The following is a 24,241-nucleotide window of genomic DNA, read 5'->3' as shown; positions in this document are numbered from 1 at the left end:
ACTGAGAGATGTTAAGGATTCACAATATGTTCATAAAGCCCTGGCACTCATCAGAAATCTTGCAAATATTAGATAAATCTTAAATCCCCAAGAGTTGCTGGAGAGGCACCAGATGGGGCTTGGAGGGCCAAATTCGTACTGCTGGCTCTGCCCATGGATGCCTGAGGTAAAGTTCATCTGCCCAGTTTGTCTGCCTGGTGTTGGCTCACACGTGAAATAGGGCTGTAGCACTTCTCTATAAAGTGCTGTGGGGTTTGCCAGTAAAAGAGAGGTAAAAGTATTGTATTTCAGATTTCCTTGCAGAAACATCCTTGAGCCAGAACTGTTCCTATTTTTCAAAATATCCTTTCAAAGATCATGAGACAATTAGGCATTGATATGCAGTGCAAGTCCAGGGGTGCCCAACTTTGCTGAAGGTATTTATTTCTTCAATCTAGTTGGAATGTCAAGATTATCATCCAATTTAAAATCTAGTTTAGGAAGTAATTTTGGGAAAGAGTAAGAATACTTTGTCTATCTTTATGTACCATTGAGTCGCCTGACAGGAACTCTATTTTGAAATATTCAGGAATAAGCTTCAGTTTCCAGAAGCAGTTTATTATTTGTTTCTTGCAGATTCTCAGATACACATTTGAGTTATATGGCACATATTTCTAGATATAATGTTTATTTCTTTATTTTCAGGCCAATGCAGTTCCCTCATTTAAAAACATAATCAAAATCTCTACTAGAGCAGATGCAGTCTTTAATATGTGGCTCATAGCTGAGTTCAGGTTGTCACATATTTTATCAGTATGAAACATTTTTTATTAACAGATTAACATATAAATCTATTCATAAATCACCTTCCAAATCTGCACCCAAAACTTCTCACTCTCAGCCTAGAGGTTTAAAGGTATTCCATAATAAAGCTTATATTGCCTGGAAAAACTTTCTGTTAAATTCAGCTATTTATTCTTATGGTTTCGTGTCCCCAAATAAAATCTACTCCCTGAATATTCCCTTCCTTAAAACGTTTGGTCAAGAGCTAGATTGCAGCTTTCAGGTGCAAGTCTTCCTTCCCAAGATTTATGTAAGAGAGAAATTTCTTTGTGGAGTGAGAGATGAGGGACGAAAATAATTCATGTCAGACTGGAGGTGATCATGTCTGAAGGCCACACCTCATCCTTCAAGGACACACTTCTCCAGCTCCTCACTGCAGGGAACTGTACTCTGTGATGGGCTCCAGCATCTGCTGTTGGGAACCAAACTTCTGCTGATGTTACTCATCAGCTGAAGTTCAGAGAGCAGAAAAAGCAAATCTCTCACACTCCATAGTGTTGAGTGGTTTCTGAACACAGCATCCCCTCTCTGTCTGAGAGAACCCAGCTCATGAGTCCATTTATAATCAGCAAAGCTTTTAAGCCCAGGTTTAACTTTAAATAAATGCCAGTTTTCCTTTGAGAAGTCTCTGATTTAAGAACATACTGCACGCTCTAGTGAGTAAAAATGTTTCAATATGCACATTCATAGGTCTGCTAAACTGGCTCAGAGTGTACTGTCTAGTCATGATCAATCTAATTGCTCTCTAAAGTGAGTATTTAGGCATGGTATAGGAACTTCTTCTATATATATATTTACATATCTATTTTTATATATGTACCCATACACAGGAGGATCACATACATAGGGTATAGCACCCCTATAGTGGAGGTCCAGGAGCTGTACCTGTTTGGATTTGTACTTTAAGCAGGGCAGCCTTCTTGGAGTGAGTGAAGGCCATGGAGCTGATTTGCATCCAGAGGGGAACTACCCTGTTATGCTTGCACAGTAAAGTGAGAGGTTTACATGATGAATGTCAGCTGTGGATTGCCAGCCTGCTTCCCTGGGTAATTTGTTAGTTGTCATTCCCTCCTTCCCTGCCTCACCTCACCTAGAAGCCAAAATTACTGCAGGGGTAGTCTTGGTCTTTATCAGCAGACATTGTGAGCAGGATTTAGAAACTGAGAATTTAATTAGCTGCTGAAGTCACTTACTGATAACAGTAGCATATTGGACTCTTTATTTGATATAACCCTGTCAGGCATTTTATGTGTAGGGAATGAAGACTAATGCTCTTATTTCTTGCAACTTACAGTCAGGACCATTAGACATCCTTTAGAAAGGGAAGAGAAAAAAATGAAAATCAAAAGAAAAATAAATTCCTTGGACTTCTCATTTCCTGTCACCAATGTTGCTTCTTTATCATTGCAAAATATATTTTGGTTTGCATGTTTAGCCCTTTTTTTCTCTGTGGGCTGCTTCCCACTCCAGCAGCTCCAGGAGGCTCTGGGGGATCTGCATGTGCTTATGGCTGTCCCCTGCTCTGACACACTCACTCATCTGTGGCTGCTGTCAACAAACCCAGCCCTGCAGATGTTCTGAGAGGCAAATCAGCCTCTCGTTGTAGGCAACACCTTACCTAAGCCAACATTTATACAAAATGAGATTTATATAAAAATACGCTTTTAAAATTCTTATTGCTTCAGGTATGTGGGATATTTTTAGACATGGGAGTGGTTTATTCGCTGGCTGTAAAGGCTGGCGTACTGCAAGGCACAGGAAGCGATTCCGAGTTGCTGCTGTCGCAGTTAAGGCTCTGTGGCACGATCGTTGTGGAGGGCTCCGGCACAGGATGGGTTTAACGCAGCACCTTGACTGAGAGCAGTCGCTGTGGGAGCAGTGACCTATCGAGTTCCACACGCGAGCACAGCCAGCTCCCGCTGCACCCTGTCCTGGCGGGGAGCGGATCCCTCCCGCAGCCTCCCCGCTCGGCAAGCCCGGCTTTGTGGCGGTGGGAGCTGCCCGCCCACGGATCCCAGCACAGGTCCTGCATCCTGCTGGGGCTGCGGCTGCTCAGCGCTCTGCGCTCAGTGAAGGGCTCCTCCTGCCTGGGACACGGCGTCCCGACCCATCCCCGGCGTGGGAGCTGAGCCGCACACGCTGGGAAGTCAGAAGAGGAGTCCTTGGGCATCTTACAAGATGAGCGGTGGAGTACGTGGGCCAATTACTGCAAAAAAAACCCAGCAGGTTGGCGCTTTTAAAAGACTGGGAATACAGAGGAATATCTACATTTTATTCTCAAAGCAGAGCTTAAGAGAGATCTAAATGATTCGTGTCCCTTGCCCTGGCTCTCTGCACAGGATTAAGTTTGACCCTGTTAGCATCCAGTCATTTATAATGAGAGCATTAAAAAATCACCATTTATTGATTTGCATCTCTCAAGGGCCCACAAATGACCTCACATTTCCTCTAAAACCAACTGTTGAGCTCTTTACAAAAAAGAAAAAAAATATTTTATAGTAAACATATTTCATATTACCATGTGTGTTTTTTTCCCTAGGTAAATAATCTTCTTTTCTCTGTTAGTAACAGTTTAGCTGATGTGTGTTTTACAGCTTCTTTTAAGCGCAGCAGTTCTGAATGACTAATAGGAGGGGATTATTGGAGCTGTGGAGCAGTCACAGATGTGGCCTGCACAGCTGTTACCAGACACCCAGAGCTGGGGAGCTGAGATGGGAACGTTTGCTCATCACTCCCACAGGATATTGATCCTGTCTCAGCATGGCAGGTGTAGCTGAATCCCCGAATCCTTTGAAACCCTCAAAGAGCTTTGGCCTCCAAGGTTTCACCTGCCTTCCCCAGGCTGAGGTCAAGGAGAGCACAACCCACACACTAAGAGGACAGATGGGTAAACAGGCACAACCTTGACTATACCTGTGGCATCTCCAGCCACCCTGACTGGAGAAGGATGGAAAGTTTGCAGGTTCAGAAACCTTTCTTTGGCTGGAGGAGAAGCAGCAGCAAACCTGCAGCTGAACAAGATCAGGCAATAGCTGCTGTGGGTAGCCTGCTAATGGGTGGGCAATGGGAAAGGAAAGGTGGGTTATATCACTGGAGGAGGGCGAGCGAATGTGGCTGTGGGGCATAAATGAGTTGCTGGGTGCCACTGTAGCTTGAGCAGTTAATAGGAGCAATGATCTTAAGTTACACTACTGTCACCGAAATGCTTCTTTCATCTAGAAGCTACCACACCATGGTTATAGCTATCTGTTACATCTTTATCAGTGACACGACCAAGTAGAGACTATTCTGAGACTGAGGAGACCAAGTGTGAGGAGTCAGGGGAAGGGCATATGCAAAAAAATGACATATTTATCTCCATTCTCTGCAAGGAGAGTTTGGATAGCATGGGCTGGCTGCTTCACTTACAGACAGCTGTGAAGAGGTAAGGTGGTTTCCAGCTATCCCCAGTCAGAGCTTTCTTTTCTCCACATGTGAAGCTGAGAAAATGACACTTCGTCCTTTTGAAACGCTCTGAAATATGTGGCTTTCTGTTTAAGATCTTAATGTTATATGTGATTACATGCACTTGTAAATGTAGGAAATTTTCCATAACTGTGAGCCTACAAAATTGTCATATTCTGATTTAAAGTAGATGTAGTATTAAGCAGTTGTTATATTCGCCTCTGCTTTTTAGGTAAGCAATTAGGCAATTCCAGCATGTCTATGTGTTTAAAATGGACCCCTTTTTCACTAGTTGTTTTCTAAACATTTTGAATTAAAACCTTTGAATGTAAGAATAGAATAGTTGGGGTCTGCTGGGGAAAAATGCTGTACAAATGTATCCCTTCAGATAAAAATACTTAGAATATGAATAAATCTGCAAACTCATGTAACAAAGAGAACAGCTTGGAAGGAATGTGGGGGAGGGTTAATAAAAATATGTTTTTGTCAGATACACTTTTCTGTCAATAATTCCATACATTATTTTAATTATTAATTATTTGCTTCAGACAGGAGACAAAGTAAGGTTTTGGGGTTTTAGAAAAAGAGTACTTTACTTCCTTATAAGTAAGGAAAAAGGGCTGACAGGTCTGCAGCCATTTGAATAGGCTGCAAGGTCACCCAGAAAGAAGTGATTTAAGCTTTATGAAGAATGTGGGGAAAAAAAAATCTTAAGTTAGCCTGGGATAATGAAGAGACAAACTGCAATTGCCTAAGAGGAGAGAATTTTGATATATGGGGCAGAAAGGAATGATCAATGGTTCATAAATATAATAGTGGTAAACATAGTGACAGGAGAAAAAATGTATGTGGCTAATATAATTGTTACAAATTTAGTAGCTTTTGCTGTGAGATCAGTTATTGAGGATTTAAGAACAAGGAAAAGAATTTTTTTTCAATAGAAGATAAATGTGAAAGCTTTGAAAACCACCAGAAAGGAGCTAGATGGAAGAAGCACAAAGAAGTATGCTGCATTAATCCTATTGTAGAAGCATTTTGTATTCCCTCATCTTAATTATAGGGCATATTCTCAAAACTCATTTGTGGAATCTTTGACCTTCATAGAGGTCAAATGCAAATGTGCTGGAGGTGAAGGAAGAGCCAGGTGGAAGTGGGAATGTAAGGGCAGGACTCAAACTGAAGGAAATTGAAAAATAAATCCTGGGTTGCCAGGAGAGTGAAGACTGGAGAACAGAACAGAGGATCTGGGAGGAAGGAATAAAAGACACTGCACCAGAGCCACCTTTGCAGGAGAAGGAGCAAATACATTCCTTGTTGAGATGAAGCTTGGCAGAGCTCACTGAAGCATCAGGTGCTGACGTCTGGTGTTGGAAAAGAGGAGGCAGAAGCAAGGCAAACTGTGACAGACCAAGCAGGGAGTCTGAAGGCATCTGCTTCCCAGCCTTAGGAGGAAGATGGGTGGATGGATGCCGAGCACAGTGGTCAGGTTCTGGCCGCTGGCAGTGGCAGCAGGCAGGTGCTATGTCCAGCTGGGCTGGGCAGTGAGGGTGTAGTAGGGCTTAGAAGCACTTGAAATTTTGGTGGTGGGACAGGAGTGGCAGAGAGCCATCTTCCCTAATGTTGCAGTCCAGTTTTGATTTCAGCTGTAGTGCACTTCCAATAAACAATAGATTTGAGAAATACCATTTGGATTCTTCATAAATCAACCCCATTGCTTCTTTTCCCCAAACTGTGACTCCTTGCTCTTCTCTGAGACAAGTATTTGATTTATACTGATCAAGTGCTGGACTCACCCACTGTATATGCTGCTGGGGATGTGGTGGTATTTGAATTCTGAAGCTCTTGATATGAGGAAATTGAGAGATTCAGGTCCTTTTTGGCTTGTCATTTCCCTACTGACCACTGAAAAGTATTGCTGCATCTGTGGATAACTGTAGCCTCCTTAGAGCCTTCCAGTGTATTTAGTACTGGATGGATGTTGGCTTCACACTTAATTGGAAGTGCTGGGGAGAGGAGTTGGAGGCAGGATACAGGGAATTCTACACTTTTGGTTCTTCACTTTTTCTGTATTTAAGTGTTCCTTGCTGATGGAGCACAGATGGTCTTAGATTAAGGAAAATACATGCCAGAACTGCAGGCTAGGCTCAGACTGGGAGTTAAGCTTGACATGAAACAAGCAGAAGGCTGTAATTAGCTTATCAAGAACGTTAGGCACCTGGTGGAGGACAGCAGAGATGTAATGCGCAATGTAGCTATAGAACAATAAAAAAGTACTGAAATCTCTTTTATTAAACATGGAGGACTTTTCATTGCTGACTTTCCCTTCCAGCCCAGCCTGGTAATTTCTGAAAGGTTCTACTTATTCTTGGTTATTAGTGATTTATCAAAAATGGCGTTTTCTGACAGTTTGTGATGCTGAGCACCAAACCCCATAGAAGCCAGAGAGTCTAAAGGTCGAAATCTATGTGTGCTGCCAACACACCTTCCTGGGAAGCTTACACCACACTTGCCTGTGCACCATGTGTACTCCCTGATTGCAAATATCAGTCATCTCACTGGTCCCTCTTGTTGTTTCTGCCTGTTTTTTGCAGCCATGTGTTGTGTTTCACCTCTACCCTAGGATTTAGGCTCACTGGGGCAGAATTGGCTTTTAATTTTTTAGCAGAAATGCCTAGCAGTATGCAGCTGAGTAGTCCATGTGCTTCATGTGTTTCTGCAGTAGACATCAAAATCATAGTAGGAACAAGGTCTAGATATTTTTTCTGGGTGTGCTAGAAAACAAATGGAAATTCAGACATGCATCTGCTGAACTGAATAGGGAAAGTACAAAGACTCCTTTCTACCCATATTATTGAAGCTCAAAAGCTATTACTTTATATTGGGGAAGAGCAAGAGGGAGAGTCTGGTTTCACTTAAGTTCCTGTGGTACAGGCAGGCTCAGGCAGGATCTCTGTTTTCAGCCAGCCTTGCAAAACTTTCCCAATCTCTCTGGCTTGCACAAGACTGGCCTTGGCTCATTAAAGTAGTCTCAAAGCTTTCGTTTGGTCTCAATAATGCAGCTTTCACTTAATTAAAGATTTCCAGTGCCTTTTTTTTTTCCCTTTTGGTTGTACTACACTAAGCCTAAGTGCACAACCAGAAAAGAATGTTGATAGGATAAAGTAAATCACATGCACATTTATTTGTTTAATTGTGCACTGCCCCCTTTTTTTTTCCAAGCCAAGGCAAGACTCAAACCATGTTCAACCTCTTACACAATTTTAATGAGAATATATTGCCATGTTTGTCATCTGAAAGAGTATTAGCACCCCCCAATGCAATAGATGAGATTTCCCTAAAGAAAAACAAGAGGCACAGAACAGTGAAAATGTCATCTTAGTTCTTCATTAGTCTCTTTAATACTGCAGGAAGTGCTGATTTTGATTCCTGAATCTTAGCCTAATTGTTGTGAGAATCAGATCCAAATTGGACAGTTCCTTAAACTTATTTTAGCTTCTTCTCAAAGCAAACAAATAAATGCTGAACAAGTATATTCAATGATGTAACCTGGAGAGGAATAAAAAATGCAAGACTTCCCCGCTTTAGAAAGCTGATAATACACAGAGGTTTCACATGTGCTTCAGCAATTACATTTTCGGTTTGAAGCATATAGAAAGATTGCTTTTCATAGCTGAACCCTTAACGCGGGTGCACAAAGTTGCACTCCGTTGACTGTGTAGGATTTGTCCATAAGCAGAGGGGGAGGGAATGAAAAAAATGCATAGTGGAGTACCCTTAACATCTCTCCATAAACAGTGAGTTTCAAAGAGTTACAATGGCAAGGAAACCCAGAGCAGAAAAGTGAAGGAGAACAAAATCGCTTTGCTTGATGCAGAAATACAAAGGAGACTATAGCCATGGTAAATTGATTTTGTACTGAATATGGGCTGGTCCATTGGAGGGGGTTTTGAACCTCCTACTCCAGAAATCATTGTGCAAAACAGTAAGAGGAGGCTGCTTAAAAGTCTTGTCACATCTATCAGCAGAGGCCACAAAGAAGAAGGAGGGATTTGGTTCTGAATGGTGACTCTGCCAAAGAACATAAAGGGGTGGAGATGGACATCTTTTGGCGGTAGAGGAGCCTCGAAAGAAGAATTGCTTCCACTATATCAGGGGAAACCACTGCTGTGACTCCATTCGTTGGCTCACTTAGAAATAGCTTGTTGTACCTTGTTTGTATCAACTGAAGAAAAGAAACCCCAAAACAAAGCCTGTTCTTTACAGAATAAACAGTGCTGGTGCTATGAGAAATAGTACTATGTGATACCCACCTGGCCAGTGACAACTGCACCTGCCTGTGCCTCAGCTGTATTTATATTCCTGACCTGTGCTTGACTGCAGTGAAATTTTTCTTTAATTATTTTCCCCTCAGTATATTTAAACCTCTTTATTTAGTTATTTTATTGATTTAACATATAATCTTATGTCTCTGTAATCTCCAGTACATTTTGTAAATGTTTGTTATCCTAAGCTGTAAACTGAATGTGACATGGCAAGAAACCAAATTCTACTGTGGCTGTTAATTACCCAGTGTGCTAAAAGCTCATCTTAGTTTCTGTATGCTTTTGGTCTGCACTAATAGGAAAAACAGAGTCATCTTTCCCCGACATCCCCTCTGCTGTTCTCCAGTTCTAGATGTCATCATTCATTCTAAACTGGCTACAGGTGGGAGCTTCAAGGTCTTTTTTCACTAGCACCCCAGCTTACTGAAACTATCAATTTATATTTGGGCCCATACATGCTTTTTCACGCTTAAAAACAATAGCGTTCATGGGAAAGATAAGCATTCCCATATAGAACTTGCAACTAAATCATTGCACTGTTAAGCACATGAAAGCAAAGTAGATGAAGTAGATCACCAAGTAAATGAAATCATTGTCACAGACTGACATTTTTCTTTACATAAAATGATAAAAATATAAACACTAGATAGTGGAAACAGAAATGCAGTGCCATCTTTATCTCTCTCCTTCAGAGCTGTATCTTCCTTCCAAAGCATCGTGTTGGCGTGCTCATCTAACATTGCTGTGTAAATATGTAACTGTCAAAGCTCAGCTTACAGTCAGAGCGGAGCGTGCACTCCTTTCTTTATCATTATGGACAGCTCTGCATTCCATCATCTTTGTACCCTACACTGATTCCCCTCTCTTTGGATGTATCCTTGTGGCATTGCATTAGTGCTTGTTTTAAGGGTCTTCCACAAACCTGCTTATCACTGTCAGTAAGAGGTTTACCCTGCTTTGAATCAGCCCATTAAGCCAGCATCTCTCCTGCCCTTGGTTAATGTGTGTTTTCCTCTTGCTTTCTCCCATTTGTGTCCCCTTTGTGTCTCAGAAGAATCCCAGCCCTGATTTAATAAAATTGTTCTGGTTACGAAAACCTCACAATGAGTTATGTGGCTGCTGAGCTGTGACCTTTCCCTTTTGTGTGGTTGTGCTCTGTTGTCTCTCGGTGCTCCGCCGTCCACTGCTACCTGATGCCTCATTTATTATTGCACTTTACTTATAATGCATTTTGGCAAGGCTATACCTACACAGGCTTGTACAGGGAGTCCTGGGCTGCAGTGGAGGCTCACAGGTCCTATGAAAACTGCAAATTTGGATGACAAAATTCCATTATGTAAAAAAGCTCAAATTCTCTTCTGTATGGGATTCAGCATCAAGTTACAAATGTTTTACAGCAGAGTTACTGAAAATAAAGCAGTGGCAAGATAATCTGCGTGCTTCAAATACGAATTTTAGTTTGACAGCACCTAAGACAGAGCCGGCTGCTCCGTTGTAACATGTTCTTTGTACACTAAAATTCCTGAAGAGCTGAAAAAAGCTGTAATCTGTACATGGCTGTTGTTTATCTTAGAAAATACTGTTTTAGTTTTAGCACTTGGTATCAAATGTTCTTTACTAAATCTTTAGACAATCGTCTTTAATAATAAAACCTTGTACTTGTACAGTGCTTCCATTTGGATACACTGTAGAAACCGTGATCTGCTAAGCCTCATACAATGCTCCTTTTAGATAAGGGAATGCATAGTCTGGAGCTGTAAATTCCTACCTGACACTGCAGAGAGGGGGGAGTGTCAGATTTACAGACCTTATGTTGTTTAATGGAATCTCCTGCAGGACAAATGGAAGTTGAAGGCACAAAAACTCAAATTTCTTTTTGTAGATGAGACTGTGGCCATGCCCCAAGATGTCAGAAAGAAGTGGACAGGATACACGAAGTCTTGCCCATTGTTCTAATCTCTAACCCCACTGCCTCACGCACCACTGATTCAGTGGACGTATTTTATGACACTAGCAAAAAAATGCTGTCTAAGAAGTCATTTGTGCTAGACAGGAAAGTTTTTAGTCCTCAAGAGAGCAAAGGTCAGTGCTCATCTCTGCCTCTGACATGCTCAGTGGCTGTTCCTAGTCAGTTGACCCCTCTGTGCTTCTGGTTTTCCCTTCCTCCCATGTGCCTGTGTTTTCTGTTTAGATTGTAAATGGTCTCAGACAGAAATTCTCTCCCACAGTATGTTTATTGCCTAGAAATAAAGGGTCACAATCTCAGTTCACTCCTCTATGTGCTTCTATAATACAAGTAAATAACAAGGGACTTTGAAGCTGTGAAAGGGAGAAAACCAGGAACATTGACCAGCAAAGAATTCACAGCAGCTAAAAATGCTCTCTGAAAAAATAACATTTGCAGTGGAGAGCAGACTGTGCCTTTAGGCACAGACACACAACTGTGGTACATGGGTTTACCCACTTACTGCAGAGCTGCGCACAGGAGGAAAACTGTGAAGCATTTTATCTTGCATCTGAGATACAGGAGGACCATGAGCAGGGTGAGTGACCATGACTCAGCTGAGGTACAGGACCTCATTAGGGCTGGGATAACTTGATCAAAAGAGTAGAGCTCCCTTACTGGAGTCTGGGGCCCTGCTCTACCAGGTGTTAGAGTGGTGCCCTGTCCAGGTGTGCCTGGAAACATAAAGTGGGAGGACAGACTCTACTCTAAATCAGCAAGGCTTAAGAATGAAACCCAAGAGAACAAAGTCAGTCTTCTGAAAACTCTCCTCCCTATCTATTGGTCTGCTGAGTGCGGATGGACACCATTATTTTGTGCAACAGGTGAACCAGGGCAGAGGAACATACCTCAGACTACTGCATTTCTCTTTGCAAGGATGTGGTAACAGTCCAGGAGGCAGAGAAACATGAATATCCAAAGATGGTGTTATTTGGAACTGAGTGAAATATCCATTCTTAAAATGAGCACGTCCTTCTTTCTGATGGATTATTCCATCCTTACTATGCCAGTATGAAGCAGCCACTTCTTCTCTGGCATGAACGAGTGAGTGATTGTGTTCAGCAGCCAATAAATGCCAGGCCAAAAGCGATCGCTGTATAGCAAGATGCTGACATTTGTTTGTAGAGAGAAGGTCTGATTCAGAGATTAAGGTCGTGGGAACTGAAACCCACGGATGGATTTTTTCACTTGTTTGTTTGTTTGTTTGCCAACCTCCATCTTCCAAGTGTTACATTTAAGGTCTTCCCCAGCTGAGTTACTGTCCAGCCACTCCAGAAGAGCCATGTGACTGGGCCAGTCTGTTGTTGGGCTCTATGGGTTTAAATGGAGCAAACAGCTTGAGTTTTACATCTTGAAGGATCTGAGATCACTTAAGGGAAATCAATTAATAATTTGATAACACACAATGCAATTCCCTTCATCCAAACCCCCTCCTCTCCCCGCAATGAATCGACTGAATTCAGTGATCATTCCTCATACCTGTCACTGCACGCAGCAGTGATCTGCAATTTATATACTGCAGTGTGAAGCAGAACTAATTATTGAAGTTTGGCATTCTGTTCTTTCGGTATTAGTTATCTTTTTATCAGACATACTTATCACAGTTTTAATAAATTACCAGTGTTGGAACTTCAGAAATGGCCTCTAGGGTATTAAGCTACTGTGTTTTATTATAAAAAAGTTAGATTTCAAAAAGTTACTTTTTATGGAGCACTGTAAATGTTACTTGTCCTCAAGAGACGAGAACCAATGCTTCAAAAAGGGAATTTAACTTTCCACTTTTAGACTAAGGCAACAAGTATTTATGGAGAAGTTCTGGTGGATTACATAGAGAAGAAATAGCTAAAGAGTTGCAGAAATATTTTCACAGTAAACATCATAGAAATGGAAAAACCTCTTCATGGATTTTCTGCATCCAGCCTATAGAACTTCTTTGAAAGACTTTTTTATTCTAAGTGCTGTAAGACCCAGCATTTATCAATTTCTTTTAAATGCAACAGCATTTGCCCAGAGAGGGGTAGATCTACACTGCTGCCATATTATGTAGACACTACAAAGTATACAGAAACATAGGGGAACTGTTGCGAAATGGATTTGTCATTATCAGCAAGAATCTATGGGTGATATTTTAGACATCTGAAATCTGTTCATCAGTATGGATGTGTTGGAACCCTGAGTTCTGAGAATTTCAATCTTTCAGTGTTGACAAGCAATGATATTCAAAACAACATGGATGGAAAGACTGAGGCTGGCATCTTGTACAGGAATGAACCAGCCTCTGAGCAGCCACTGTGGGAATGACTCTGCGCCCCAATTTAGCAAAGTCCCTAAGAATGTGATTAAGCGAAACTGGTCCAGTTGGGTGTGTAAATATTTGCTTTATTTACATTACAGTTGGCAGATTTTATATGCAGGCCAGAAGCACAGTCCCTCCATGTTCTTCTCTCCGGAGACTCGAAGAAAAGTTTCCATACCTTGCTGTGAAATGAGCTGATCCAAAAAAATTTTGTGAATGTAAATAAAAGACGAAGAGATTTTTGGCCTGTACATGGAATTTAGGAAGCAAATTGGTTGGTTTTTTTCAGAGGTACCTTTTTCTGAACATACTAGTGCCTTGTACCGCTACTGGAAAGGAAGATGTAAATAAAAACCCAGGGAAAGGAATAACTCTGCCAGTTCAGGTCTCTAGTGCACAATAGCTGCCACAGCACAGCACCTCCTGCCCTCCTTCCTCATGCATAACTCAGCAAAGGGTGATGTGACTGGCAGGCTCTGCTCGGGGTGCCCTCGCAGCACAAGCAGAGAACCAAAATCACCTTGCAATCCGTGGGCAGGTTGGGAAGTCTCCTGTGGGCACTGTGGATGGTTGATGGAAATGGAAACTCCTGCGTCAGCAATCCCTGCACGCCCGAGCCTGGGACACAAGGTGCTGCTTTTGCTTCTGCATCTGCTGACAGTAGCAGAAACCTGAGGAACACAGTACCTTCTAGAAAAAACTGGCATCTCACAGAATCAGTACCTGATTTGGGGGAGGGGTTGGGGGGGGGGCTGCTTGTTTGTTTGTTTTGTGGTGGTTTTGTTTCTTGGGTTTGTTATTTTTTTCTAGTAAGCTTGTACTTGAGGGTTTTTTTGTTTCCTTTCAAACATACACAATGTGCATTCTGGTATTACACATTTTTCTCCTAATAGGAGAGAACAGCGTGATTGTGGGTCTGTCTGCGGGCATGAAACTGGTTTGCATGGAGCACTTGTTTCACTGAAGTGAGGTTGGTAACAGATAGATAGGTTTGTAATAAAACACCATAGATAGGTCTAATTAACAATGGGTTTAGTTGATAAATATGTATGTAACATTCTCCTCCAATCTTAACTTTCCAGCTTTAAACCAATGTTCTGGTTTTGCATGAAAACCTGCAACCTGTGTTGTGCAAGTACAGTGCAGGGATTAGTGAATGCATAATCTATAAATTCATACTGTGGTGTTGAAGTAATTATAAATTGCTGACCTGAGTGTAAAAGCTGGTCCATAGAAGTCTAAGAAATTTTCACATTAGCAGTTGAGGATGCACATAACTATTGATAACAAGACTTGCTAGTGACAGGCAGGCACTTTGGATGCCAGCACCGGGATGTGCAGGTAATTAAATAAATGTATCTAGAAAGCTGCTCTCAGCAGTGTGTGCTGAATAACTGATGTGACAGCACATGATGAGCTAGAATTCTAGAGCACTGTTGATCTGCAGTCAGAACTGGTAGCAAACTGTGAAGCTCATAATTTATTGGGAGAGACATTAACTCTTTCTCTCTGTGTCCGGGTGTGACCTCTGAATATTCAGATATGCACTGAATAGTGGCTATTGTGGCCCATTCCTGTTAATTTCTAGTTGGGCAATGTTGCACCAGGTACATGTGATTGTATACACGACTGCTTCTCTGTGATTGTCTCCTTCATGGGACTCCTAAAAATGCAGAAATAATACACAAACATTCAATTTTTATTTTTTTAATAATTGAGAAAATCTGCCTGTGTAGAACTCAAGAAACAGAGATGTGAAGGACCATCTGTCCTTGCACATAGGCTGAAGGAAGGCACATTTATTTGCATTTTCAGTTCAGGGCCAAAGTTGCTTGTCCTCTGGTGTCTGTCTGCACAGGTGGCTGGGCAGTCCTGCCCCTGGTTTGCGTGGCTCATCTTGCACAGCAGCTGCAGCCCTGAGCCGTTCCCTTCATATGGCACGTAAATCTGCGTACCCCATTCTGCAAATGGGCCATGTGGTTATAGGGGAGGTCCTCAAAGTGGCTGGAAACACTGTTAGAAACTGCTTTTCTTCTGGAAATGCATGAGGGAAGAGATACTTGAGAGTTTGTAAGGAGGTAGCATGAAAAGCTGGAGTGCTCTTGATAAGGATGTAATGGGAGGAATTGCTGACACCCTGACAGCCAAAAAAGCTGTTTGTTTGGTTGCTTAAGCACATGGTAAGTACATATTGTCCTGTATTTGGATATAGCCCTGCTTCAAGGTTTGTCATGTCTTCATCCAGACTGTCTTCCATGACGCCATGAAAGTTGTTTTATTGCATTTGGGTCCAGAGATGTGTACTGCTTTTGACTGACATATGTAGCAGGAGTTATAAAAATAATGCCAGATGTGTTTTCTGGGGCTGAGAAACTTAAATGTCTCAGACAACTGAGAAAATTAATCATAAATTCAGAATGATATCCCAACAGAGTGACCAAAAACATCTGGTGGATACAGTTTGTACCTCATCCAAGTGTGCAGAGGCAGTTAAAGCAGTAAAAAAAGAGAGAAAATAATTTGATTTATTAAGGGAGACGAGGAAAGGGAGGAGAGGCACCTAAGCCATTGTTCAAGAACCTGGCTTTTGAAAAGTATTATGATCAGGTAAGGAAGCAAAAGTACAAAGCATCTCTTACAGTGCTGTGGTGTCATGCAAGTATTAAATAGGTCTCTGCCTCACTGATAAATACATGGGTACACACAGATGCACTCCAGAGAGAGACATCTTTCTGAAAGTTGCTCTGTCAAATGTTCATTAATTTGATCCTGGGACAAAATGGATCTAAGGCAGAGGAAGAACATATGCTCATCTCTGGAGGAGGGGCTTGGATACACCAGTGAGAGGATACAGAGCACCAGCATCACACAGAGAGTTTGCACAGAGGAGACCAAGGCAACAGAGGTGACAAGGATGAGACATTTTGACCTGAAAAGACAGCTGATCAGTCAAGTAAAGGAACCAAACAATGCTGGAGAGCTCATGTGAGAGCCCCAGGCTCAGAGGTCTGAGCCTAGCCAGGTCCAAGCCACAGGCCATGGCCACAGATGTGTGTGGGCTCCTGGGAGTCCAGCACAAGGCCTTGTCTAGGCTGTAGGTCAGCAGACCTTGCAGTACAAATATTTAAGTGCACACTAGCTGCTTGGCTTTGCAATTATACTTTTATTATTGTCAAGATGTTCTGCTTTGCAGGGTCATGAATATTTTCTTTGAGTCACCAGAGGTCATTGGAGTTACTCAGCCCTCAAGCTAGCTCCTCCCTGTCCTAACAAAGACGTGTGGGACTTGTAAAACATATTCTGGATTGCCATATTGCTTAATTATCCGCTTAGCTCTAATGAAGTGCACCCTGACTAATGGTGCAGTCACAAACAACATGTTGCTATAATTTGGGCCATCACCAAGATCTTCTTTATCACTAGACTCATCAAGGTAGTGCTTCAGAAGGCTGAAGGGCAATGTGCCTAATAAAAGAAAACATTTAGACACATCAGAACATGGCTGGAGGAGAACAGTGCTCTGACTAGAGCTACATTTGCAACATGCCTGGAAATTCTGTGGTGCAGGTGTCTGGCAGGAAGAGCTGGGTGACCCCTGGGAGGCCAAATTCTTCTGTGTTGCATTGCTGCAATCCCAGATGACCCAGAGTATTTGCAGAGAAGCAGCATCGATTGCTGAAGCAACCAACGATTTTTGTTTTCATTTTCTCCTGTCAAGCACTGTTAAGGTGAACTGGGCTGTACAATGGAAAGTTCTCTGTCTCTGGTTTTGAAATGGGAAGAAGGGCCTTCCAGTAAGCAATTTCTTTTCTGAATATCGTTCTCTTTTTTTTTTTTAATTAAAATTGTCGAAACTTGATTGAAGGTACAAGGACACTCTAGTTTAATGAGCATGGGCTAGAGCTGGGATTGCAGATCAAAATGCTGCTGTGCAGTTGCTCTTCTGGTGTCAAGGGCCCCTGGTAGCCACCAGGCAAAATTCCTTGTTCTCCTATGATGGCTTACAGTGTGAGCTCTGTCACCCAGCGACATTCGCTCTCAGGATATGACTGAATGATGCTTTTCAGCAAGGACTTATCCCAGCTCTCACAAAAACACTTCTGAGGCACAAGCTTTTGGCCTTCACCATGGATTGGACTGCAGTATATGGGAGGTACTTCCCAAGTGGCTTCCAGGGAAAGACCTGTGCTCTTCCCTTCTCACCAGATCTTTGCCTGTGCTCGTAAAGTCTTTATTTCAAGCCAAACTGAATGGAATGCTCAGCTAATGGAGAGATGCCTTTTTTTTTTTTCCTTTTGGAATGAGATAGAAATATTGTTTCCCCAAATGTTGTATATAAATGCATTTCCTGGCTGGTTGCATTTCTTGTAGGTCTGAATGAGTGCCTTCATGGACCTGAGCTGGGAGTGGGAAAATTCATCCTCTCTTTTTAGTGGTTTCCCAACTTTCTCCTGCAAAAAACTGGATTTATCATGTATCAAGGGGACAATTTCCATGGCAGCCCAGGGTTTAAAAAGTATATTGGCTGCAGTGAGAAGTTCAAGAAGAGTTCAGATCCGGACCGAACTTTGAAGCTATTTCCTTTGTTGGTAATGGACTGAGGAAAATAAAAATAAAGAAAACCTGGCTCTGTTAGGGGAGCTTTGGATCTTTATCTGAACTTTGTGAGCCTGGCCTTTCCTATGTAACAGAGCTATTTTTCTGGTACTCAGAATGACGTATTATGTATAGTATGGATATTTATATGTATTTTCACCTCCAGCTAACAACACCTGGTTGAATTTGTTACGACTATTTTTAAAAAGCGCTGAAGGGAGGAAAACTGGGGAGGGCACTGAATAGTTTGGAATGTTGCTAAATATTTTAAATCTAAAAGTTCTCTCTAATGCAGCTTTTCTGGTCTTGACTTTTCTTGTGAAGGAAGGGGCTGTTCATTCTGAAGAAGTCAGAGGCAACTGGGGACCACACATGCTCTCAGCCCCCAGTCAATAGTGCCCTCAGCCCTAATGTGTTTTACTCTACCTCAGGACCTGACCCCACTTGTCTGGCATCACAAATCACCATCAACCTTTCTCCCCTCTTCCCACCTCTCTGGGTTTCACCTGTCAGCTCCCAGTTTTGATCCAGCTTGATTCATTCCAGGGTTATTTAAAAGGTGATAATCTTGGGGGTAAATTTAAGAAGACCAACAGATTTGTGCAGAACTGTTGGACTTTGCTGTAGGGAAGTTTTCTTTCTGGTGATGAAAGCTGGGGGTTTATACAGCACTGTCCTCTTTAAAAAGAATGTGATGACTTGGTGTGTGGGGCTTATGTCTTGGACCTTCCAGCTGAATGATGATCAGAAGTTATATTTACATGTAAATTAAAGGCTGTCCTCTGTGAACATCCCAGTTGCCACTGCATCCCACTGCCTCTGGACTTCTCATCTATTTATCATTTGTGTGCTCTGTGAGCACAGTGGGAGTTAGATACATGTTTACTGTCACAATGCTGCTTTTAAATTGGGCTGTGTGAATTGGCTGGAGATACTTGCTTTTGTTTTGGGACTCTCCAGACATGGTGGTTGGTGGCGTTCCTGCGTGACTTGTGCATTTTGGTTTTTCAGGCAACAGCATGGGGTTCAGATGAGGACACCAGGAGGTCCTGTCAAAGTAAAGGGAAAACAGAGGTAAGTTTTGCTTTGCTACAATGATGTTACGGGTAAATATATTTGCAACATGTGAAATCCACACAGAGAATGTCTGACACCAGTTCGAGCTTGCAAATTTGCAGCAGTTTAGCTCTCCTACCACATGTGTATAAGCACCACCAAGCAAGCCACTTCAAAGGCCCCCTGTCCAAGTTATTACACTTGCTCTGCATGAAATTGAAAGGTGATTTCACTGCTGGAGAGGACACAATTTGTAACACATCAGGGAGCAGAGTGGTGGCAAGCCAGGGGTAGCATCCTGCAGTGGGGTGTGAGGCCAGGAAGGTTGGCTTAGCCCAGGTCCTTAGCAATGAGCCACTGGCATTCAGCCCCATGGGATTCAATGCTTGCTTGCAGTTAGTGTTCATAGTTGTGTAATTCCCTGGAAGGTGTGGATTGAATCTGCTAGCACACTGCAGTCTCTTCAGGTTGAATGTCACAGAGCTGCTTCAGAGGCAGGTGCACTCTGTTAAACTGCAGTTTGAAGTAAGAATTACTTGAACTAGCACGTGCTGTCCCAGAAGTCCAGAGTTTGCAGGCATTTCTGATTCAGCCACAGGGCCTTTCCACTCTTCTTCTGAGAAGCTAAAACAAAGGCATCTATCTAAAAGCAGGAAATGTTTTTGATTTTCAAATGTGATATTTGTGCTCTTCAAAAATCTTCAGGCTTCAGCTGAACCCTCTGGTTGCTATTGTGCTTAATACAACACTGCAAAGAGCTCTCAGTCCAAACCAGAGGAGCTGGACAAGGGATAAGACAGGATAAGCAAAATCTTTGCTTAGACACGGACAATCAAGCAGAGAGTGATTGTGTGGCTGGCCCAAAATGCTAGAATCTGCCACATTCCAGTTTGCTGCTTTAAACACAGGATTATCTGATCTTCCATTGACAATAATTTTATATAATAAACTTTATGTGGTTACTGTATTAACTTGTTTATACACACACACACAAAAAAGCTAGCAGATAGGCAACAATTTGCTTCATGTAGCTGTGGAGAACAGGAGTATGGGTATCCTAGAACATATGCTAGAGTTTCATGTAGAAACTACATTATGCAGGAAATCAACATGGAGGCAAAATGGATTGGGATGGGCAAACACCAAACACGGCCAGCAATGATAATAAGTAGGACAAAATTGAAAAACTCCAAAATCTAAGACATGAGGAATTTTTGAATTTATGGTATTTGCACGTTAGATGTGCAAAGAAAGGCTTTTCCTCTTTTCTTCCTTTGTAAAGTACGTAAGATTTAAGTTGTATCCTGTTGTTCATGAAGAATTTAAATTTGTAACCCGGAATTATTTTGTCAACCCCTGGATAAAGCCATGCATGTGACTGAACAAATTCTAGGGTAATTTCAATCTATCTTTGTTACTGTTATGCCAAAAGTAACCAATGGTCTGAGTATCTTCACTGCTGCCTTCTCACACTGCAAAGGGTTTGCAAAAAAATTTCTTGAGGATAATGCTCTGAACAGCTGAGTTTATGCTGATTATGAAACAGAGCTTGAAATCATTTGGTGGGTCCAGTGACCATGAGTGAAGTTTGGAGGAACAGTAATTAAACTGACTGTTAGGCACTTCTTGTCATACTAATTATGGCAAACAAAGGTGTTGACTAAGAGTCTGACAAGAAGACAGGAAGGCACAAAGGCAGAAGGATTCTGCAGTAGCTAAGCAAACACTGATCTCCCAGGTCTGTATCTACTCTAACCCGTGTGTCCACAGCTGAGTCCCCCTGTACATTCATTGTTAGTTACACTGCAGAGAAATGATTCAGCACCATCAAAAATACCAGTCTAGGCAGCAATGAAGTGCCCTACTCCAGCTAAGTCCAGATCTGACCCAGCATCTCTGCCCTTGGCTGGGTAAAGGGAGCAGGTGAGGGCAGCACTATTGCGAACATCCCTGATTCTGCTGTGCAATGGTGGTACAAGATGCAGAGCTCTGTCTCCCTCAGCTCTGCTTTGTCAAAACTTGACTAATGGCAGGTTTCTACCCAGCACAGATGATTTGATGATAAATATATTATGGATTGTCAAGCACTTATATATGTGGTGATAGAGGCTAGAAATAAGGAGAACCTTTGGCTCTTACATTAATTCACAGTGTAGTTTGCCTAAGTTATATGACTGGCACAGTTTCCTTGCCCATTTAATAATGTATGTAGTTTAGCTGAAGCTTTCAAAACTGCCTCATGTATTAAAATGCCTTTTTTATTGTGCCTGGTGAGTATCTAAATAAGATTCTTCCTGCTGCTTAGGAACTCTCTTCCTAAAATGCACAGAGCTGTACCCTATCAAAAATAAAAACCACAAGAATAAAAGCCAAAAATGCATATCACAGAAGTGTAATTATTATGGTATAGTAGTTACTTCACATTTGAGTACCTATTGTCTAGAGAAAAGGCAGATGAAAAATCTCAAATACAAGGTTAGAAGGTACCATTTTTTCTGACACCTCTGGCCATAAATTTCACTTGCTTATTCCTAAATGGAGCTCAGTACCTGAACTTGTCTGCTGTACATTTTTAAAAAAGATGGAAAGTTTTGCTCTGAAGCCCTGAAGCAAATGTGCTGCCTGTGCTTTGCTGGCTTGTTCTAATGGCAGATCACCTTTCCTGTTAACATGTATTTTAATTTTGATTTGGACCTGGCTTCAGTTTTTAAGTGGCTGGGTTTCATTCTGCCCTTGTCTGGTAGATTAAAGAGCCCTTTAGTTACGAATATTTATTGTTTACAGAGGCACTTATGTGCTCTTGTCAATGCAGCACTTAGGCTTTTTGATAAAGTAAAAAGATGAGTTCTACAAGCCTCTTTCTCTAAGTCATTTTTCTACTGCCCTTGAATACTTTTTATCTGTTTTCTGCACACTCCAATTTTTCACTTGTATTCCCTTGTCAATCTCTCTAATGCCTGAGTGTGATTAAAACAGCCTTTCACCCTCCTCAGTTCATATACATGGTGGTTTTGTAAGCTCCTCTGCCGCAGAAGATCACGCAGAATTGCCTGGCCACTGTGACCACTAAATCCTTTTCATAGTTACTACTCTTGGGATGTAATCTCCATGCTTATACAAAAAGCCCTTTTGTTCCTCTTTCTTTGATGCATAATATCATTAAAAAATGTATTTTATTTGTTGGGTCCAGCTCACCGACCATCCTGGCACATATGACTATATGTATACACAGTGAGGCACTGGCCTCATTGATAGTTGCTACTTTTGCCATCTCTGGGGTAAGTGTTTGTTAAGAAAAATGTTGATACTGGGCTGGTACCACCCCAGCTGCGGCTGCACTAGAACTGCATGTTTGTGAGTGATTTCATTTCGAGGATTTTTTTCATCACAGTCATTTATCAGATTTTAATCACTTAATGTATAAGTTCCTGAACCTGATTTTAAAATTAACTCTCTGCAATAAATCATGCAGTATTAAAACAAACACCTCAAAAAAGTCTCTTTTATTGATGTTATTTTTATCAACTAAAACTTGTGGTTTCCTCAAAGAAGCATACATGCTTTGCTTGCCATGTCTCTGGAGAGCCATGCTGGCTTCCACAAGTAATCATTCTTATTTTTGCAGCATTTATAGAGCGTAGCATGACCAATATCTTTAAACTGTCCCCTGGAAAACATCCACATTATGGAGAGACAGTGCAGAGAACAAAGTCAGTGTTATGTTGCCTTTCTTTGTTTCTTCCAAATGAAATCATCCAGAGGTGATGATAAAATGAATGATGGATAGAGCAGAAGGGTAAGAGATGTATTTAATTTCATTAGGAGTTGCTCAGCTCCTAGTTTGTAATTGGTTTGTCTCTGCATAACATTCCCCATCCACCACATCTAAGGAATTTTGTCTGACATGGAAAATTGTGGCTTTTTAAACATTAGAACTTTGGTCTTTCTTTTGTCTAAGCACTGAATTATTTGTTAACTTTCCAAAAGCAGCACACCATCATTTTAAACTGTGTAAAGAAACCATTTGTGAAAATGGCAGCTCTTATGTTCTGCCCTAAGAGCTTTGTGTAGCCAGGAGGAAGATGATGCACTAATAACACTTCCTGAGCAAGACAGAAGTGAGAGAAATATCTGATAGGCATCCAGCTGGGCTGTCTCCCTGCATTGCCTGTATAGCTTCTAACCTTTTTTTTTAAGGTGTCATGTTGCTGTGGATGCACAAGGTTACAGGGAAGTCCTAGCCCAAGGCTACAATTCCAGTGGAATGGGATTGGTGCATAGAAATTGCTGAGCTAATGGAGGAATCAGCTATTTCAGGCCTTCCAGTGGCTCTGTGCCACACAGAGGATGCTTATCTGCTTATCTGGTGGAACTGGGAAACTCCACACCACTTAAGAATAATAGGCATCCAGGTAGGAGAGGCACCATAAAAATCTCCAGGGAAACAGAAATAACTGGGAGGCCATCAACTATTTTTATCCCCTTTGTACCTGCTCCTAGAGACCTGAACCTACATTCCTATTACTTCTGCTAAGCTGTCAATGCAGAATCAGCCCCCAAATAAATTTGATTAGAAGTCTATTAAAGAACATTTGGCTGGAAAAATCATTAGCAATTCTCTTTGCTATCTGTTGCACTCAGAGGAGAAGGGTAGTTTGGTTGGGGCCTTGGCTTAAACTGAGTAACAGAATTGCTTGTCCAAAGAAATAAATACAGATATCTGAGAGTGTATCAATAGCAGTGCTCAAGAACAAGTTAGGTCTTGATTGTTTTTTAATAAATTGGGATAAACTGCAGCAGATGCACTAAATGTTTGCTGTACTCTAAAATGTCACCGAAGGGGTAACTTGGAGTTCTGCTGGCTGATTCTCTGAACTCCAGGTTGTACTCCAGACTGTCAGACTGTCTGCAACAGCTATTTTTCTCATACAGGGTATAACTGTAAAATATATCAGTATGTGATGAAATAGTGTTAGCGTAAAAAAAAATAATTAAAAAGGAGATCTCTGACAACAGGGCTTGGGTAGTTTATTTAAGCTAGAAAGCCATTAAAGTAGTGTCTATATATAGCTATGCTTTCAAAGAAAAATGCATCTGTACAATGAGATTAAGGGTTTATAACATTTTAGAACTCTGGTGTTAAGAGATGACAGAATAAACAACTAAGAGGCATCTACAGCTGGCTTATTTGCAGAAACCTGAGACTTTTTAAATTTTACCTCAAATGGAAGCTGCAGGAGGTCAGCCCCTCCATTTGCTGATCTATCCACATGAATGAAGGCAGTAACAGGACACCACTCTTGTTTCTCAGGTTTGAATTGTGCTCTCAAAGCAACTTGACATCTCTGTGAGCTCAAAGGAGACCTGGTCCTGTCCACAGCATTCACAGCCAGTGGGTGAACAGTAACTCTAAATGTGACCGAAAAACAAACAAGAATAGGCTTAAACTGGTGGCAGGAAGGGGCTTCAGTGCAGTTTGTTCTGACTGTGAGATCCTGTGGCCTGTAGTGTTGAGCATTAGAAGTCATGTCCTCTTCCTTCCTAGGTAAACAAGGATCATTAGACTAGAGAAAAGTGATACCTTCTAAATTTATGGCCCTATCTCAATAAAGGGACCAATACCAGGTAATTCTGAGGAAGGAGCAAGAACCTCAAAATACATAACATGCAATTCATAGGAAAATCAGAAATATGCTTAAT

The 24,241-nt window shown here is 41.7% G+C and overlaps 1 protein-coding gene across 8 annotated transcripts in view; it reads left to right on the top strand.

The window, feature by feature from the left end:
* SEMA5B (semaphorin 5B) overlaps positions 1 to 24,241 on the top strand; it is a 269,726-nt gene that overhangs the window by 170,742 nt on the left and 74,743 nt on the right. For all 8 annotated transcript variants that reach the window (XM_048309256.1, XM_048309257.1, XM_048309258.1 and 5 more), the window contains one exon: positions 18,497 to 18,559. In XM_048309256.1, coding sequence (XP_048165213.1) covers positions 18,497 to 18,559 — 63 coding nt within the window. The remainder of the gene's footprint in view (positions 1 to 18,496; positions 18,560 to 24,241) is intronic.

The sequence above is a fragment of the Corvus hawaiiensis genome, chromosome 7, assembly GCF_020740725.1.
Source record: "Corvus hawaiiensis isolate bCorHaw1 chromosome 7, bCorHaw1.pri.cur, whole genome shotgun sequence".
In the NCBI taxonomy this organism is placed as follows: domain Eukaryota; kingdom Metazoa; phylum Chordata; class Aves; order Passeriformes; family Corvidae; genus Corvus; species Corvus hawaiiensis.
This window is presented reverse-complemented; position numbering and strand designations above follow the sequence as displayed.